Genomic DNA, 16,999 nt, shown 5'->3' on the forward strand with positions numbered 1-16,999 from the left:
AGCACCCAGCCCCTGCGGGTAGTGTGGTGGCAGAACTGGAAAGCTGAAGACAGGCTCCCTAACCAGGGACTCTGGGATTATGAGGTGTTTCACCTCCTGAGCCTCAGTTTCCCTCTTAATAATGTACCCAGGCTAGGAAAGTACTACCTTCAAGTAAGATCTCATTTAATCTTCACAGTGTCCCTAGGAGGTAGGTCTTGTTATCCCCAAATTATCCCATTATCCCAGATGAAGAAACTGAGGCCTAGCAAGGTCAAGTGCCTGCTGAAGGTCATATATCTGGTGAGTGGCCAGGATTTGACCCCGAGCCTGAACTCTGGACCCCTGTCCTGGCCTCTCCCAGCTGGACCCTATGGAAGCTGAAGGGCAGGAGTGGGGGCCCTCACTGCTCAGGCCCTCTGGTTCCGAGTTCATGTTCATTAGCGGGGACCCCACCCTTCTTGTCAGGAGACCTTATGATGAATCATTAGTGAGTGGGGCCCAGGCTGAGCTGGCTCTTTAGTTCCACTTCCCCATTTGGAAAGACCCTTAGAGACAAGATAACCAGACCAGCCCTATTATTGGCCAGCTGGAGAGACTGAAGCCAGGAGAAAGAGGGTGGAACCCAAGGTTGCACAGCATGTCTTTATTTTTTTGAATTTTATTTATTTTTACACAGCAGGTTCTTATCTATTTTATACATATTGCACAGCATGTCTTGGTGTTGGTTGTCTTAGTGAAAGGCCCTAGAACCCAGAGAAGCTGAGCACATCACACAGGGTCACACAGCATGGCTGATGCTGTCTCAGCTGGGCTGGGGAAGCAGCCGCTGCCCAGGAGCACACCCGGTGGGGAGGAAGCCCTGACCTCACCTGCACCTGTGTCCAGAAATACAAGAAGGCCAAGAAGCCCGGCCCCACCACCATGCCTATGAGCCGGTGTGTGATCTATGCCTGGGATGCCTCCACTGCCCTGTTTACCTCTGGCGGCCACTGGGGTCCTCATCCCGGGATACAGAGGAGAGAGGAGGCGCAGTGGTGGTGGAGACCAGTTTAATGTGGACGCTCAAGGCCTGGGCAGCGTGGGGAGCGTCCAGGAGTTGGGCAGACAGGCAAGGTGGGTGGGTCGCTGGCCCACACCTGGCCAGCAGTGGGGAGGAAGCCCTGAGGAGGGGGTGCCGGGAGGTGGGGCGGGCCTAGGTACGCCAAGTGAAGTACCAGAAGAGTGGCCTAGGCCGGCAAACACCACCTCCCCCTGCCCCGGAAAATCTGTAGGCCAGCCCTTGAGAAGGTATCTAAGCCAGGTAGTGAGTGCTCAGGCCAGAGCCTGGCCGGGGCTCCCAGAGCCTAGGGGCTGGCATCGCTGGGGGCCTCCCCGAGCTGCTGCTGGAACTCAAGGCGTGTCTGCCGGTTGGATTCAAGCAGCTCCTGGAGGCGGGCATGGAGGTGGTCATTCTTCTCCTCCAGGTGGTCCAGACAGGAGTTGATCTGGTCCAACATGGAGTTGATAGCAGCGTATTCTGGGAGGAAGGGGAAAGAGAGTCAAGGTCCCATATCTCCTCAGGGATCACAGGCACACCCCCCGCCCCCCCCCCCACTGTCCCCCAGCCTGCCTCTAAAGAGCTTTGGGCAAGTCCCTACTCCTTCCTGAGGCTCACTGTCACCAACTGGAAAATGGCTGGATATCAAAGGAGGAAAGGCTTTGGAGAAATACCTTAGTGTACCAGCTTTTTCTAGGGTTAGGTTGGTCACAGGGAGGTTAGCCAGACAGTGTCCTGCCGGGGAATTCCTGCCAGGTGCCAGGTCTCCTCTCTACTTCCTGCACCAGCTGCCTAGAGGCCAGAGCCCATGCTCCTGAGCCAGGCAGTCACGGCCTCTGTCCCCTGACAGGTCCTCCTCTCCAGCCCTTCTGGCTCCCCTGCCCTAGCTCCTAGCAGACTCCAAGGCCCTGCCCCCTTCTCTAGCCCCACCTCCCCTGCCTTTTCCTTTCCTCTCTCACACCTGCCTTTGCCCACCTCAGGCCCCTTGAACATGCTGTGGCCTCTGCCTGGAATGTGCTGTGTTCTCCTTCTGTCTTCCTTCCCTCCTCTCCTCCTGGATGAGCCCCACTCATCCTTCAAGTGTCAGCGTGGATGTTGCCACAGGGAGCCCTCCCACGCCCCAGCCTGATCGGGCCTCTATTCCTGATCGCCTTGCCCTCTCACACCTCCACGGCCCCCACTGCCGGCTCGGCTGCTGTGACTGTGTGCTAGTCTGTCTCCCCCACCAGACTACAGTGAGCGCTGTGTGACAGGTGGAATGTGTTCACTGTGTTCACTTGTGTTCACTGCTGTTTCCCCAGTGCCCTCAGTGTCACACAGTAAGCATCTGTTGAATGAATGAATGGATGAATGAATGAAGCCTGACTTTCCAGGCTTTCTGCCTTTCCTTAACTGCCCCTGCCATCCAGAATGCCTCAGCCGCTCAAGGACCAGCTCCAAATGCCTCCTCTTCCAAGAATCCTTCCCTGGTCTCCACCAGAAACCATCACTCCCTCCTCCACAGACACTCCTGACCTGCCTCTCTCAGCCACACAATGTCCCCTAGGACCCAAGGTCTGGGCCTGTGCCCACTGCGGGACCCAGTTCTGAGCCAGCGCATGACTCAGATACACTCAGCTGCCAGCTTGGGATAAAGGGGAAGCGGCTGGTGGTGTGTGGAAACGACCAAGGCTAGAGGAGAGTGTCTGGGATAAGGGTGCAAATGTGTCTGCATTCTGGCGGAAGGGTACCCATGGCCCAGAGTTGTCCTAACTCACAGAGGACAGAGTCCTGGAAAGCCTCTGCTGGATCCTGGAGTCCAACTCCCTTGTGGTACAAATGGGGAAACTGAGGCCCAAGAAGGAAGAGACCTGCCTAGGGTCCTCCAGCTGGTTGGTGGCAGAGCCAAGATTCAGACTTGGGGAGCAGGGGCACTTGGGTTTCAGTCCCAGCTCTGCCCCATCCCAGCAGGTTACTACGCCTTTCTGGAAAAAGGGAATGAGAACTGGGTTATTGTGAAGATTCAAATACATATATCAAGAACTCAGGGTCTGGCCACAGCAAGCACTTAGTAGATGGTCGCGATTATCAACATTTCACATTCCGGTCAAGAAACACAAATGGGGAGAAAGACGGGGGAGGCAGCTCTCTCCGCTACTGGGGCTAGGCTTTGTCTGCGTCAAGTGTCACGGGTACCTCCCGGTTCCAAGTTTTTGCCTTCCATCGGGGACACCCTCCTCCCCAATGCCCTAAGTCCTGTCAATCTGCCAACTTCCACTCAGTGTGACTCCTGGGAGACCCTTCCAGATGCGCCCAGCACAGCTGCCAGCGTGATTACCACACCTGGCCTTTGTTCACCAGCAGTGCCCCAGGCAAACCGGGCAGCCCACCACTTACCCCACTTACTCTACCTCTTTATTAAATGCAGACCTTGAGTGATGAAGTGCTTTAAAACTATTGTGGTGATGGTTGCACAACTCTGTGAATATCCTAAAACCCACTGAATCATACAGTTTAAATGGGTAAATTGTACAGTGTGTGAATTATAGGTCAATAAAGCTGTTACCCAAAACAAAACCAAAAGCAGACTCCAAACTTACCCCACATTTACTAAGTCCTGCCCTCTGTTAATAAACTAAATTTTATTACACTGAAGGGAATAATAACCACTTACAGAACACTTGCATGCAGAACACTTGCATGAAGTCTACTATTTTCCATTCACTTTCTCATTTAATCCTGATACATCTCAATGCGGGAGACACTAACCATCATTGTTATTTTACAGATGGGGAAACTGAGGCTGCAGAAGGGGAGAAGGGAGCTGATGGTTCTCTCTCCTTCCCCCCCTGCCCCCACCCCCTGCAGTGCTGTGTAGGCAACAGGCCGCTTTGTAAGCAAGTCACATTCGCCAGGGCTCCAGGCCACACCAGCAAAGGTGCCTGGGGTTGCTGACTCAGCAGGGCGGCACGCCCACCCAGATAGCCCCTCCTGCCAAGCCAAGACGGTCCACTCCCGGCCCCGGCCCCTTAGGAGTCTCCGTCTCCACATGGGCTGAAAGAAGTGTCTGGAGCAAATCCCAATCCCAAAGGGCGAGTGACCTGAAGCGGCCTCAGTTTCCCCATCTGTAAAACGGGGCCTGTCGCCCACAGTTCTCGAAGGCTGCGGTTTCCAGGGACCCGCTCGCAGGTGCTCTTCCCAAACCCCCGGAGGGCGCTTGCTGCTCCGGAACCACCCTGGGGCGGGGGGATGGGAGGGCTCTGCGGTTCCTTCCCGGTCCCTATCCCGGCCCCGATTCCCCTTCCCAGGAGGGCACCCCAGAGAAAGCAAAGTCGTTTCAGCAGCCCCCCTGCGTCACCTGCTTCCTCGAAGCCGTCGTCCTCGCCTTCCGCGCCCGCCTCCACCGGCATGCCCAGGTCCCCGTTGGGGCCCGACATTGTGGGCTCGGGAGCCGCAAGGGCAGCGCGACGTCTGATCGCGGGAACGGTCGCGCCGACAACCGGCGCGGGGCGGAAGAGGGAGGCGGTGGATGGAACTCGGGGCCGGAAGGGCGGAACGCCGCGGCGGAACGCTCCCAGTAGGCCGGGACCCCGCCCCCAAGGCGGAGCCCGGCGGCCAGAGCTCCGCCCTGCCCCGCCGCCAGAACCCCGTCCCCTCCCGTCCGTAAGACTCCGCCCCCACACTCGAGCCCCGCCCACACCCTGCCTCACAGTCGAGCTCCGCCCACTTCCGCCGGTCCCCGGGCCCGCCTCTCTCCCGGCGGCCGGGTTGGACCACCCCATGAGAATCTTAGGGTTGGGCCACCTCATGAGAATCTTAGGCGGCGGGGGCTCGGCCCTCAGGTCGAGCAACCCGGCACAAGGGCAGGGCAGCCTGGGACCCCCCCACTCTGCCCCATCCTGCTGCTGGGGACCTGCGGGTAAGCTAGCCGGCGCCTCTGCATGGGAGAAATCTGAGACGAGTTGTTTCTGAGGCCCCCAGTGTGTAGGGAAGATATCCGTTCACAGCCTACTTGAGAGTCACGGTCAGCAGAGTGCAGCTTGTGGCTGTCAGTCACGGAAGGCTTCGGGATAGTCTGCCCAGCTGCCGTCATACCCCATCCTTTTTACCAGCTGGGAAAGGGGGCCCTGCCCAAAGTTACACAGCCGGAAAGTGTCGCTCCTGAGCTGGAACCAGGGGTGTGATCTTGGCCAGGGATACCGCTGAGTGAGGCCCATATCCAGGGGAGAGGGGCTCACTTACTGGGACTCCTGTAGCTGGGCCTCCTGGAGGAGGCCACATGGCTGCTGCAGCCTGGTGCTGGTCTCACACTGGTAGTTCCTGAGAGCAGGCCATCCCTGGGTGGCGGTCAGACCGAGCCATGTTCCCCGATGATGACAATGGGAAGGGATCCTCTCTGTCCCAGGAGCTGCCTTACCGTTTCACTGAGGAACGTGAGCCACCACTGACTTGGATAACGGCAGCCCCACCTTCTCTATGAAGCAGGTTGAGTGGAGGCGAGGCCCACGCTGAACCAGTGCAGGAAGGATTGCAGTGAAAAACCCCTCACCCAGGTCAGCTGACCCTCCTTGACTATAATGGGTGGGTACCCTTCCTCCCATCCCCCCAGCTGCCCTCCTCCAGCCAGGCATCCACTTACTTCCCACCACCTGGGGCAACCACAATATTTCTATTATTTCTTCCCACTACCTGGAACTGGACACATTGGCCAAATAAAGTTGAAATTTTCTGCCAAAAAAAAAAAAAAGGTACTAGGCCCATGGATGGAACAGGTGGCAGACAGCACCTGGGCCATTCCTGGAGAGGGATGAGTCTTTGGCTTCGGGAGGGTGATGGGAGTGCGCCCCGGGGGTAGCCAGGCGCTCTGATGGGTGGACACGTGCATCAGGCATCCCCGTGCAGGCTGCATGCATGAGCGCTCGCATCCAACTGCTATGTCTGTGTGGTGTGTATCTGTACATGCCTCGGCATGTTTCTGAGAACCTGTATGTCTCTCTGAGGGTCTGTTGCCCGTCCCTGTGTGCCTGGGAGTCTTTGTGTTTCTCCCCTCGTCTGTGGGGTCCTGTGATCTCAGGTGTGATTTCATAACTGGGAGAAAACATGTGCCTGTGCTTTTCTTTGGGTGTCCTATGCTTGTAGGGTTAAACATGTTTGGATTGTGTCAGCATGTCCACATATGTGACCTGTGTTTCTGCCATGTCTCTGTGCACTTGTGTGCTACACAGACACAGGTGTTTCTGCTTCCGTCAGAGGACACAGGGCTCTTCTGTCTTAGTGAAATGCCAGGGTCTCAGGGAGGGCCTCTCACTGATCAGCCAGCCCTCCTTTCTCAGCCCTGCTCACACCTCTGCCAAGTGTTGACCCCGCTCAGCTCCTCTCTTTCTCAAGGAGACAACGCAGCCCCAGAGAGTACCCCCTCCCTGACCCCGAGGTGCCTGTCCCATTGTGGGGACCAGGCAGGGGAGTCACTTAGCTTATCCGGTTGAAAGTCAGACTCCACGGAGAACTGGGCAGGGTCCGCAGGACGCTGCACAGCCCCCAGCAGGACCCCACCATGGCATTCAAGGAGTGGCCTTTCTCCTGGGCCTGAGCGTGTGCCCGGGGCCTGGGGCTAGCGGTGTGGGCAGAGGGAGGCAGGCGGGAGGAGAGGAGAGGAGAGTCCAGCCAAAGCCTCATCCCCCAAGTGGCTGAGTGAGGGTGGGAGGATGGAGAGCTGGGTGGCACATGTGGTGAGGCCCCTACCTGGCTGGCCCCTTCTCTGCTCCCAGAAGCCAAAGCGAACCTGGACTCTGCCCACCTCACTCCTGTGGTCAAGGTCCACATAGCAGACCACAGGACAAAACAGCCACTACCCCAGCCAGCCCTGATGGGGGGAGGGGGCGTGCTTTGGTGCTGCCCCGCCTCTGGCATCGCTGTTCGCCTCTCACCCCTCATCTCACAAGTGATGGTGATGGTGAGCTGCCATCACCCCCGCTGCAAGCCCTGTGTGGAAGAGGCTGAGTAACAGTCCCCGAAGAGATCTGGGTCCTAGTGCTTGGGACCAGTGAATGGTGCCTTATTTGGGAAAGGGGCCTTTGCAGACTTGCTTACACTAAGCCTTTGAGATAGAGAGATTATCCAGGATTATCACAGCTCCAGTATCTCCCCTTCCCCCAGCCGAGGGTGAAGGGGTAGGTGTGCAAGTTTGTGGGTGGAGAAGCCTGGGTTTCTTCAGAACCCCACCCTCTCTGACCTCTAACCTTGCAACGGAAGAAGAGGCCAGGGAGGGGGTTCCTGTGTGTGGTGCAGACAGGGAGGGGCTCCAGCTGCGGCCTGTGGGTGAACAAGGGCTTGCTGGGCCCAGCCAAGCGGAGGGTACAGGTCTGGAGCCCTCGAGTCTCCTGGAATCTGAATTCCTGGCAGCGTATTCCCCTCCCTGCCATCCCCGGCTCTGCCCCTGGTGGTCTGGAGGTCATCATAGAGGAGAGCTGTGGGTGAGGACGAGATGCTGAATGGGGTCAGCATGGACACTGCCACCCCCTAGGGGCAGGGGACCACCCCTGGCGACCCTCAAGCTGGGCATGCCTCTGCCCCACCCACTGTGCACCCCTCCTGCCCTGGCTGCTGTCTTCCAGCATCCACAGGAGTCCTGGTGAGTTGGGGGTGACAGCACCTCAGCCCTCGCAGCCCCCATCCAGCTCCCCGGCCTTGGCTGGGCCTCTGCTGTGGCACCCACTGCAGGTGATCGAGTGTGGGAATGAGGTGTGGCCCCATCAGTGTTTCTGTTGGACCAGGCATCCCTCAAAGGCAGGGGCGGGCCTGGGGGTGGGGTGGGGGTGGGTGGAGAGCTAGGAAGTGTCCAGCCATAGCTGGCCATGGGTTCTGTGGCCACCATCACTTGCTGAGGACCAGAGGGGGGTCCAGGAGTGATGCTAATGTGAGCCCATCCTTTGCCTGTCCTCCTCCCAGGTGGCCCAGGGGTCAAGGAGCACAGATTGGGGACCGGGGCATGTGTTTATTTAGCAGGCAAGGTGGGGCTTCGGAGAGCAGCTGGTGGGCAGTGCCATGAGAAGGGTCTCTGGACTCTCTCCTGTCACCGGTGTCTGGGCTGGTGGGGACAGCTGGGCACCAAGCCGGGCAAAGGCTGACAGGAGGGCGATGGGAGCAGAGAGACAGGAGGCACCTGAGAGGGAGACGGGGAAGTAGAGACAACAGCAGTCCTGGGCAGGGGGGGCAAAGGCAGGCCTGCACCCTGGCTCCCATCAGCCCCCTCCCCAGCCATACTCACTGCACCCTCACTGGTCATCGATGCACTTGTCTGTGGGGGAGAGAGTCTGTCAGAATGGGCAGGTGTGTGTGTGTATGACCCCTGCCCACTGGGACCCCTGCACTGCCCCTGGGCACCCCAGGCCCCAGCCTGGCCCAGCAAAGGCATATCTGGGGGTTCCCTTCAGGGCTGGGGGGCTGGGGCAGGGGATTGGGAGAAGGGCCTGAGGACGAGCAGACCTGGGGGACTCCCGTTCTGCAGAGGGAGCAGGTGAGGCCCAGCCACACATCTGCTCGGGCACCCAGGCCTCCTGCCTGTTTACCTGCTGACCCTGGCAGCCCTTCAGCTTTGGGGAGCCAGTGGCTCCCTGAGTGGCCTAGCTGGGGCCCCTGCCCAGTCCAGGCCACCTGAAGACAAGGGCACTTTTCAAGTCAGTGGTGAGCCGGCCTCAAGGCGAGGGGGAAAGTGGCCCCGGACGAGGGGGTGTGAGGAGGAAGTGTCTAGGATGGTAGGGCCTGGGGTGTCGGGGAAGTGGCCTGGGGCAGGGAGACTGGGAATTTGGACCTGGGCCTGAAATTCTCATCTGTCACGGAGGAACCCCTGGGGCCCAGATCCCCGGGTGCCCCACGGATCCTTGGGTGGGGCAGGGTCTTCCTGAACCCAAAGTGGCTCCCAGGGGCTCCAGTGACTGGAGTAGAGGACCAAGCCCCTCCTCCCCCCCTTTCCCTGGTGGGGCAGCATCAGGCCTGGGTAGTCCCCACATGCCCTTTTCCTCTCCCCAGCTGGCCATTACCGATTGGAACAGGGAAGAGGATGTACTCATCGGTGAGGCCCAGGGATTTGGCGAAGTGGATGAAGTTCTCCTTCAGTTGAGGGGTCAGCTCCTTGGTCCTCCCTGTGGCCAGATGGCCAGTGAGTGGCCGGCAAATACTCCATAAATATCGTTGAATGTGTGAACAAGGCCTCTGATCCCTTCCTCATGGAGGGTCTGCAGAAGGACCTCCCTCCCTGGCCGCCCACAGGGATTGCAAGCTGACACTGGAGAGGACCTTGGGGGGCTGGGTTGGCGTGGGCCTCTCCCCTGACAGTGTGACCAGGAGCCGGGTGTCCGAGGCAGTGGGGGAGACCCACCGTAGAGGGTGGTCTTGAAGTACTCCTGGTTCTTGTAAACCTTCTTGAAGTACACTATGGCAAACTGGTTGTAGTTGGTAGTCGCCACTCGCACGGTATAGCTCTGCACCCCGGGGAAGCCTGTGGGGAGGACGGCGAGGGGTCAGCCTGCCCAGGCTGGGAGGAGGGAGCCGTTCCTTTCTCCCCGGCCCATCTGCAGGGGCTTCTCCCACAGAACAGCATCTGTGTGGACGGGCAGGGAGGTCTGCGCCCCTTCCTGGAGGACCCTGCCCCCCCAGAAGCCCAACCCCAGGGCCCGCCTCATTCAGGACTCACCCTTAATATTGCCCAGGGTGAACTGGCCGGGCCGGGAACTTGGGACAAAAGTTCTGATCCAGTGGTCACAGCGCTCGTCCCTGTGGGAGGGAGAGGTGGGTGAGTGAGACCGGAGTGGACACAGGCTTGGACTCCTTGGGCTGGATGAGGTGGGGGCCAGGGCTGTAGCTGGAGGGGGTGGGACTCTGATGCCCCTGGCCTGGCCCAGCCCAAGACAGTCCATCCCCACCACAGCAGGCGGTCCCTACCCCACCCAGCTGAGATGGGCCTGGGTCTTCCCCTCTAAGCCTACCCCTGTCTGTCACTGCCTGGTCTGCCCTGGGACATCTGACCCTGCTCAGACCCTCCCTCCAGCACCCACTGTCCTTTCCTCTTTAGGGCTGTCTCCCCTCGGTGGCCTTCCCTACACACTGTCCCCCTACCCCCAACCCCAGGCATTTATCCCTGCTCCTCTCTACCCTCTGCTGCTTCCCTGTCTGTAACCTCTCCTGGGGGATTCGCCCTCCAAGGTTCCAGTCTGCTCCCTGCCAAGGACTCCTCTAGCTCCTGGGCCAACCCTGACCTGAGTCCCACCCCGTCTCCTGGTATTCCAGAGCTGATCTCCCCAAACCCATCCTTCTTCTGCTTCTTGCTCCACAGATGCTCCAGCCTCAATCCCCCTGGGTGCCGGAGCCAGAGACTCATAGGGGCTGGGCGACCCTTGGCACCCTACCATTTCTCTCTCCACCACCCCCAGAGGGACCCTGCTCAGACCCACTCCTCACCAGATCGCTTCTGTGCTGGTGCCTGAGGCCCCTGGCAGTGTGAGGGCTGCCCCCCTGCCAAGCCACTCAGCTGCTGCTCAGAACAGCTGTACGACGGCTGCTTCCTGAAGGAGTGCTTCTCTCTGACTCAGGGTCACCAGCCCCTGCCGTGGACGCCTCATGCCTCCTTCTGAGGCAGGTGGCTCGTTCAAGGCCCAGTTCCAGAGGCTACCTCCCTGTAAGCCCTTGATGAAGCCCTGGGTGGCGGCGGGGGTGGGGGGGTGGGGGTTCCAGGCTGTCTCTGTCTTGTTTTCTGAATGACTGTTCAGCCCCAGCACCCTCTGTGTGTCTGCTCTGAAGGGACCAATAAATGCTGATCTCATGAAGGAAGAAATGAGCAAGTATCTGAATCCGCTGCTGAGCGGAAGGATGAATGGCTGTCTCTCGCCTTCGGTCAGCCCTTGACTGTGACTCAGTCTGCCGCTAGACCCTCAAGCAGCCCCTCAGGTCTCCCCCACTTTCCCCAAGGAGGTGGCAGCTCTCACCTGAGCAGGGCGGAGGTGACATTGTAGCTGCGGTCTTCTTTCAGCTCGTAGGTGGTGGCGTACATCTTAAACTGGCCTTGTTTTTCCTTCTTAAATGCATTCCCTGCCAAGCCTACGATGTACCACTTCCCCTGGAACTACAGGGGGCTGTAATAGGCAGAGCCCACGAACGACCCTAGGGCCCCTGCCCTGAACCAGGCCCTGAACCAGGCCCTGAACCAGTAACTAAGCAGCAGAGCCTGGGACTGGGCATTCAGTTCCTGCACTGATGAAGCCAGCGGGAGCCGGAGGCAGCCAGGCCAGGAGGGAGCCCCGAGGATGGCAGGGAGGGGGCGACCCTGGGCAGGGTGGCCAGCTGGCCTCCCTGTGCCTCAGTTTCCTCCTCACGCAGAGGGACTAAAGGTGTCCCCACCACGCATGGACTACAGCAATTATGGGAGAGAGACTGGACCTGGGAAGGTCTGCCCAGGTGATCCTCTTGTCAGCAAGGTCGGGGTCGGTGTGGGACAATGGAGCGTGGCTTCCATCGGGGGAGCCAGGGCAGGCTAAGCTGAAGCCTGGGCGTCCTGCCTTTACCTGTCTGCTAGGACCCTTCACCTCTCTTCCCCTCTGCCTGCACTCTTCCCTGGGCACCCCTGCAGCTCTCCCTCCAGGGCCCTTACCTGGTCAGGCTGGAAGTTGGGCTGCAGCGGGACCCTGAACAGAGGTGGGGCTGGGATCAGGTTGGGGGTGGAATCCTGGGCTTGGGTGTGCAGGGCCCCCAGCAGGCTGAGGCCCAGCCACAGGAGACCTAGGGGCATGGCTTCAGGGCTGAGCTGGCTGGCATTCCCTACAGCAGCTGAGGGGGGAAGTGAGTGCGGAGGCTGCCTGCGCAACCCTATTTATGGTCCACCTGCCTCATAGCCCCTCCCAGGGTGGAGTCATTCATATTTTGCCATATCTGGGAAAGCTGAGGCATTTACCAGCACTCTTGCTGAAACACCTGGCAAGATTTCTGCCCCTTTCCCCGCTGGTCAGGATTGTGCAAGACCAGGGGCAGAAGGTGGGGAGCGGACACTGCCCAGAGCTCTGCACGTCTGGCAGGCACAAGGGCTCCCTCCACTCTCTCTGTGCCCCTTCCCTTCATTCTGGTCGGCTCTGTATATGGTCAGTGGTCCCCGATCAGGACAAGCTGTCATCTCTGACTTTCAGGGGCCCCTGCTCAGCCCCAGCCCAGGGTGGGTATGTGTGGTGAGACCCCCTTCCCACATCCGAGGAACACAGACCATTGCTCACCCTGGCAGCCTATGTGCTGTGGCCTGGTTCTCAGAAGGGACAGGGAAGGGTAGGGCAGCTGAGAGTGAACATTTCTGACCAGGAAGGACAGAGAGTGTGGTGTGTGCCCTGAGCTCTCGGAGCCCAGATCCTGGCCCTCCCGGGGGCCGCACACCAGGCCAGAGGCTGAAGGAAGAGCCCCTCCCCTCCTCCATGCCTCGGACCTTAGCCAACCCCTAAAGGACTTGGTCCCTGCTGTGGGCCCAGGGGATGAGACCCCAAGCTGGGCATTAGAGCCCCACGCGTGGACCCTTGGCAAAGCAGAGAGCAGGTGTTGCGGTCCCAGCGCCATGCTTGTGGGGGGCAGCATGGGGCATGTGTCTGTGCCGGGTGAGGGGCGCTGGGGGCTGGGGCCTGAAGGTGGGCTATCCACCCAGCTGCTCTGGACACCAAGTGCTTTGGGGCACAGGGAATGCAGGGACTTGGACTTGTCTTTGAGAGGTCCTTGAGGCCAGCTGCTGTCTCTGGCCACAGCCTTGGAGCCCAGTGCCCTGGGCGTGGGACCCCAGAATTGTCCCTGCCATGGCTGATCCCAGTTTTGTCCTTGGAGGGGTGCAGTTTCCTCACTGGCGGCCTGGCCGTCCTTGGGAGGCAATGGTGGGTCCCAGGCCCTGGGCGATGTCTCCCAGATAGCTTACCACGAGGGCCAAAGCTGTCTGGATGCCTGATCTGTGGCCGAACTGAGGATCCGCTGGCCTCGCATGAGACTGACGGGGACCTCAATGGCTCTGCCTGCCTGCTGCTTGGGAATCAGCTTCCCCAGCCTAGGCTCTGGGGTGCCGAGCCCTGAGGGGAGGGGCTTTGGAGGGGTCCTGAGCTGGTGGGTAGGACGCATCCTACTGAGGCAGAGAGGCCCCCACAGGACCCCTGCCCTCTCAGGCCCTGACCTGCCGGCCTTTCCGGGTGATGAAAGCACAGGAAGTAGAGATGAGCAAAGCCTCTTCAGGGATGTTGCCACGGAAGGCCGGGCCCTCTGCAGGCACCCGTGGCCACCCCCACCCCACCCCTTTCATCCGTGCTCGCAGCCCCAGGGCCTCTACCCCTGCTATTCTCTTTGACCTTAAAAGGTACCCTCGAGTCTGTGGTGAGTCCTAGACGTTGGGGAAACTCATGGATGGAGGCTCAAAGAATTTTAAGTAGGAGAGGGACAGTACCCTGGATCACCAAGGAGCCGCTGCAGGGAATATTCTAGATTCTAAAAGTCAGGGTTGGGACTTCCCTGGTGGCACAGTGGTTAAGAATCCGCCTGCCAATGCAGGGGACACGGGTTCGAGCCCTGGTCTGGGAAGATCCCACATGCCGCGGAGCAACTAAGCCTGTGCGCCACAACTACTGAGCCTGCGCTCTAGAGCCTGTGAGCCACAACTACTGAGCCCGCGTGCCACAACTACTGAAGCCCATGCGCCTAGAGCCTGTGCTCCGCAACAAGAGAAGCCACCGCAATGAGAAACCCGCGCACGGCAACGAAAAGTAGCCCCTACTCGCCGCAACTAGAGAAAGCCCGTGCACAGCAACGAAGACCCAGTACAGCCAAAAAAAAAAAAAAAAAGTCAGGATTACTCTGAAAAACAAAAAGGAATGGGTCCTAAGAAAAACGCTAACTGAATGAGATAGAAGGAGGAGTGGCCTGTTCTCTTCCGTGTTTTAAGATTTGCCATTGATGTTGATGAGCAATAAATATGAAGACCTGTTCACATTGAGCGATCTCAAAAAAAATAGAAAGTCAGGGTGAGGGAATTCCCTGGCGGCCCAGTGGTTAAGACTTGGCGCTTTCACTGCTGTGGGCCCAGGTTCGATCCCTGGTCCGGGAAGTAAGATCCCGGCAAGCCGCTCAGTGTGGCCAAAAATAAAATTAAATAAAATAGTAAAATAAAAATAAAATAAAATTAAGTCAGGGTGGCCAATGCTCCCCTGGTATGAATTGGGGACGGGTGTTTGGGCCAGGTCTGCAGCATGTGAAAACCAGGGCCAGGTGCAGGAGGGGAGACGGCCCAGCTGCCCAGCTCAGGGGCCCCTGTTGGAGTCCTGATGCCTCCGGGTGCTTGCAAATCTCTGTCCACCCCCACACACACACTCCATCAGTCTCCCCGTCTGTAAAGAGAGCTGCAGGCAGATCCTGCAAAGCCATGCAGCTGGTGCACACGTTGGGGGGGTCTCTACAGGACGTCACCTCTGAGTTTCTGATCACACCCACGCAGGGCCCATTCTCTCTGTGCTGGCTCCAGGCCTGTCTCAGACCCACTGGCCTTGTCTATCTCTCTGTCCTTATCTCCATGTGGTCTTGGCCTCAGCTGACACACCTGGTGACAGCCATCTCATCACCCCTTCCTCAGCTGGCTGCCTTCTGCCTTCTCTCCTGGCCCAGCCCTGGAGATTGGCCTGGTCCAGGAGCCGAGGGAGGAGTGAAGGGGACGAGGCCTGTCCAGGGATTTGAGTCTCAGCAGTGTGCCGTGTCCCAGCCATACCTCGTGGGGGTCCAAGGATGGTCCTGGCCTTGGCTGGAGCAGAGGTCAGGCCAATCCCAGCCAACAAGAGGTGGGTTTGGGGCTGTGTGGAGCTGGGCGGCAGGAGGTCAGCCGAGGGTGCTTGCAGCTGTCTGCCTTAGGAAGGGAAAGGGTCCTGCAGGGTGGGCTGGGGATAAAGGTGAAAAGCTCTGCCCACCCTCTTCAGAGTCCAGCTGGGCTTCAGGGAAGGGTCAGCTCAACACACACACCCACCTCGCACAAGCTGCAGAACTAGGTACTAGAAGGGTTGGGTGAGGACCGTGGTGTAGACCTCCTGTCTAGACTTGGGCCGACTCCAAGGACAGGACCCTGGAGGCCTCGTTCCTTGCCCAGCCCCCTCCCACTGGGCCTGGGCCCCCGGCCAAGGAAGACACTTGCAGGTTCACACTGCCCAGAGCTGGGAGCAGTTCCTGGACTCCAGGGCTTCAGAAAGTTCTGCACTGCACTCGTGGCGCCATGTGGGGCACCCCAGGTGCTTGTTTGACTCCCCTTGGCCCCTCTCTTTGTTTCCACTGTGGCCCCTGGGCTGGTCTTACAGGCCACCCCTGCCGGCTTTCCCCGCTGTCTCTCTAGGAGCTGCAGACGTCCTGAGTGAGGCCACAACAAGCCACAGGCCGCAACAAGCCACACAGGAGTCTTGGGGCCAGGCCCCTCTTGGGAGAAGCCAGGGCTGGACCTTCCAAGTCCTGCTCTGGGTCTCTTTAGCAACGGCAGGAACTTAAAAACCATCCACACGTGGCTCTCTGTGGCAAGAAGCCAGGAGAACGGTGGCTGCTCTGAATCTGTTCTGGCAGGTGCTCTCCCCCTCCACGGGCCCTAGAGGAGAAGCTCCCCAGGGACTGCAGTGGCCTGACTCCCATGGAAGGACCCAGGCCTCATCCCCGGTCTAATCCAATCAGGAAGGCAGTCAAATGCTCTCTGACAGCTTTTGCATCTCAGGAATCCACTCTAACCCCCTGGACTTGTTTCTGGAAGCTTGGGAGCAGTGTTCAGCCCAGCCTGGGATGTTTGGGGCAAAAGCACCCCTCTCTCCCCTACCTGAAGGGCTGAGCAGGAGGTCCCCGGGGCAGGGGCGACTAGGCTCCTGGGGGCCAGGGCGACACCTGGGAGCAGCCTACAGGCAACGTGCCCCCAGGAGGCCAGCTGTGGCGACAGCAACTCTTGGGGTCCACAGATAGGCCCTCCTTGGCCACTGCGGGTCCAAACACCCAGAAGAACGAAGGACTGTTCAGTGTGAGGTGCCTGCTCCTCCAGAGACTTGGTTTGAGTCTCAGGTTTCCAGAAGCAGCTTTCCAACCCCCATCGCTCAGCTCTCAGCCAGGGCTCACTCGAGGATCTCCTGATTCCCGCCCTTTCCACCTACCAGAAAGCCTACCTGTGGCAAAGCTTAGAAAGGCAGCCGCGGACTTCCCTGGTGGCGCAGTGGTTAAGAATCCGCCTGCCAATGCAGGGCACACGGGTTCGAGCCCTAGTCCGGGAATGTCCCACATGCCGCGGAGCAACTAAGCCCGTGTGCCACAACTACTGAGCCCGCGTGTCGCAACTGCTGCAGCCCGCATGCCTCGAGCCCGTGCTCCACAACAAGAGAAGCCACCGCAATGAGAAGCCCGCGCACCGCAATGAAGAGTAGGCCCCGCTCGCCGCAACTGGAGAAAGCCCACGCACAGCAAAGAAGACCCAACGCAGCCAAAAAATAAATTAATTAATAAATTAATTTTAAAAAAGAATAAAAGAGAAAAAGAAAGGCAGCTGCTTCTGACACCCCCCACAAGACACCCACTGGATTCCTCCCTCTGGGGAAATCCTTAGGGTCTACCGGGCAGCAGCAGCATGAGGTCTGGGGCCAGGCCCTTGTCCTGCTTCTGGTCCTTGGGTGCCTGGCCCATGCATGCATGCCCCTTAGATGGGTGCTCCTGCCTTTCACTCCAGGGCTTGGACTGCCATGCAGGCAAGAGGGCCTGTGATGATTACAAGGGGTCCAGGGGACTGGAGGCCACTGCTCTGAGCAGGGTCTGCAGGGGGCACCAGGCATCCAGCCGGCGGTGGGTGGATGCTGGGCTCCGGGGGAGTTGGGCAGGGGTAGCTGTTTCCATAGGCCTCTGCCTGGTATGTGGCCCTGACACTCAGCAAGACCTGCTCCTTCCTGCTCTGCACCCGTCCTGCCACGACCAAGACTGTGACAGTGGGGACAAGGTCAGGCTCCA

General features: G+C 59.3%; 2 protein-coding genes and 1 long non-coding RNA gene across 10 annotated transcripts; 1 reads left to right on the forward strand and 2 right to left on the reverse strand.

Moving 5' to 3' along the window:
• Window positions 1–598: 598 nt before the first annotated feature.
• BBLN (bublin coiled coil protein) lies at window positions 599–4,556 on the reverse strand. The gene is made up of 2 exons (XM_067743176.1): window positions 4,356–4,556; window positions 599–1,498 (listed from the first exon to the last, which is right to left on the reverse strand). Exons 1-2 carry the CDS (start codon window positions 4,432–4,434, stop codon window positions 1,326–1,328), a joined length of 252 nt encoding a protein of 83 aa, XP_067599277.1. The 5' UTR covers window positions 4,435–4,556; the 3' UTR covers window positions 599–1,325.
• Window positions 4,557–4,708: 152 nt separating this feature from the next.
• On the forward strand, window positions 4,709–10,815 carry LOC137227404 (uncharacterized). Of its 4 annotated transcripts, none has more exons than XR_010944842.1 (4): window positions 4,709–4,916; window positions 5,403–5,578; window positions 9,026–9,788; window positions 10,329–10,815. It is a non-coding gene; the product is annotated as an uncharacterized lncRNA (long non-coding RNA). The 4 variants fall into 4 exon arrangements; XR_010944839.1 differs by having other exon boundaries at window positions 4,710–4,916; window positions 5,403–5,550; XR_010944841.1 differs by lacking the exon at window positions 9,026–9,788 and having other exon boundaries at window positions 4,717–4,916.
• On the reverse strand, window positions 7,977–15,664 carry LCN2 (lipocalin 2). Of its 5 annotated transcripts, XM_067743173.1 has the most exons (7): window positions 11,640–15,664; window positions 10,978–11,114; window positions 9,690–9,769; window positions 9,375–9,494; window positions 9,037–9,138; window positions 8,265–8,294; window positions 7,977–8,159 (listed from the first exon to the last, which is right to left on the reverse strand). In XM_067743173.1, exons 1-6 carry the CDS (start codon window positions 11,775–11,777, stop codon window positions 8,272–8,274), a joined length of 600 nt encoding a protein of 199 aa, XP_067599274.1. In that variant the 5' UTR covers window positions 11,778–15,664; the 3' UTR covers window positions 7,977–8,159; window positions 8,265–8,271. The 5 variants fall into 5 exon arrangements, with proteins under 5 accessions (XP_067599274.1, XP_067599276.1, XP_067599272.1 ...); XM_067743175.1 differs by lacking the exon at window positions 9,037–9,138; XM_067743171.1 differs by lacking the exon at window positions 8,265–8,294.
• Between the last annotated feature and the right edge of the window lie 1,335 nt (window positions 15,665–16,999).

Source organism: Pseudorca crassidens, chromosome 7 (assembly GCF_039906515.1).
Source record: "Pseudorca crassidens isolate mPseCra1 chromosome 7, mPseCra1.hap1, whole genome shotgun sequence".
In the NCBI taxonomy this organism is placed as follows: domain Eukaryota; kingdom Metazoa; phylum Chordata; class Mammalia; order Artiodactyla; family Delphinidae; genus Pseudorca; species Pseudorca crassidens.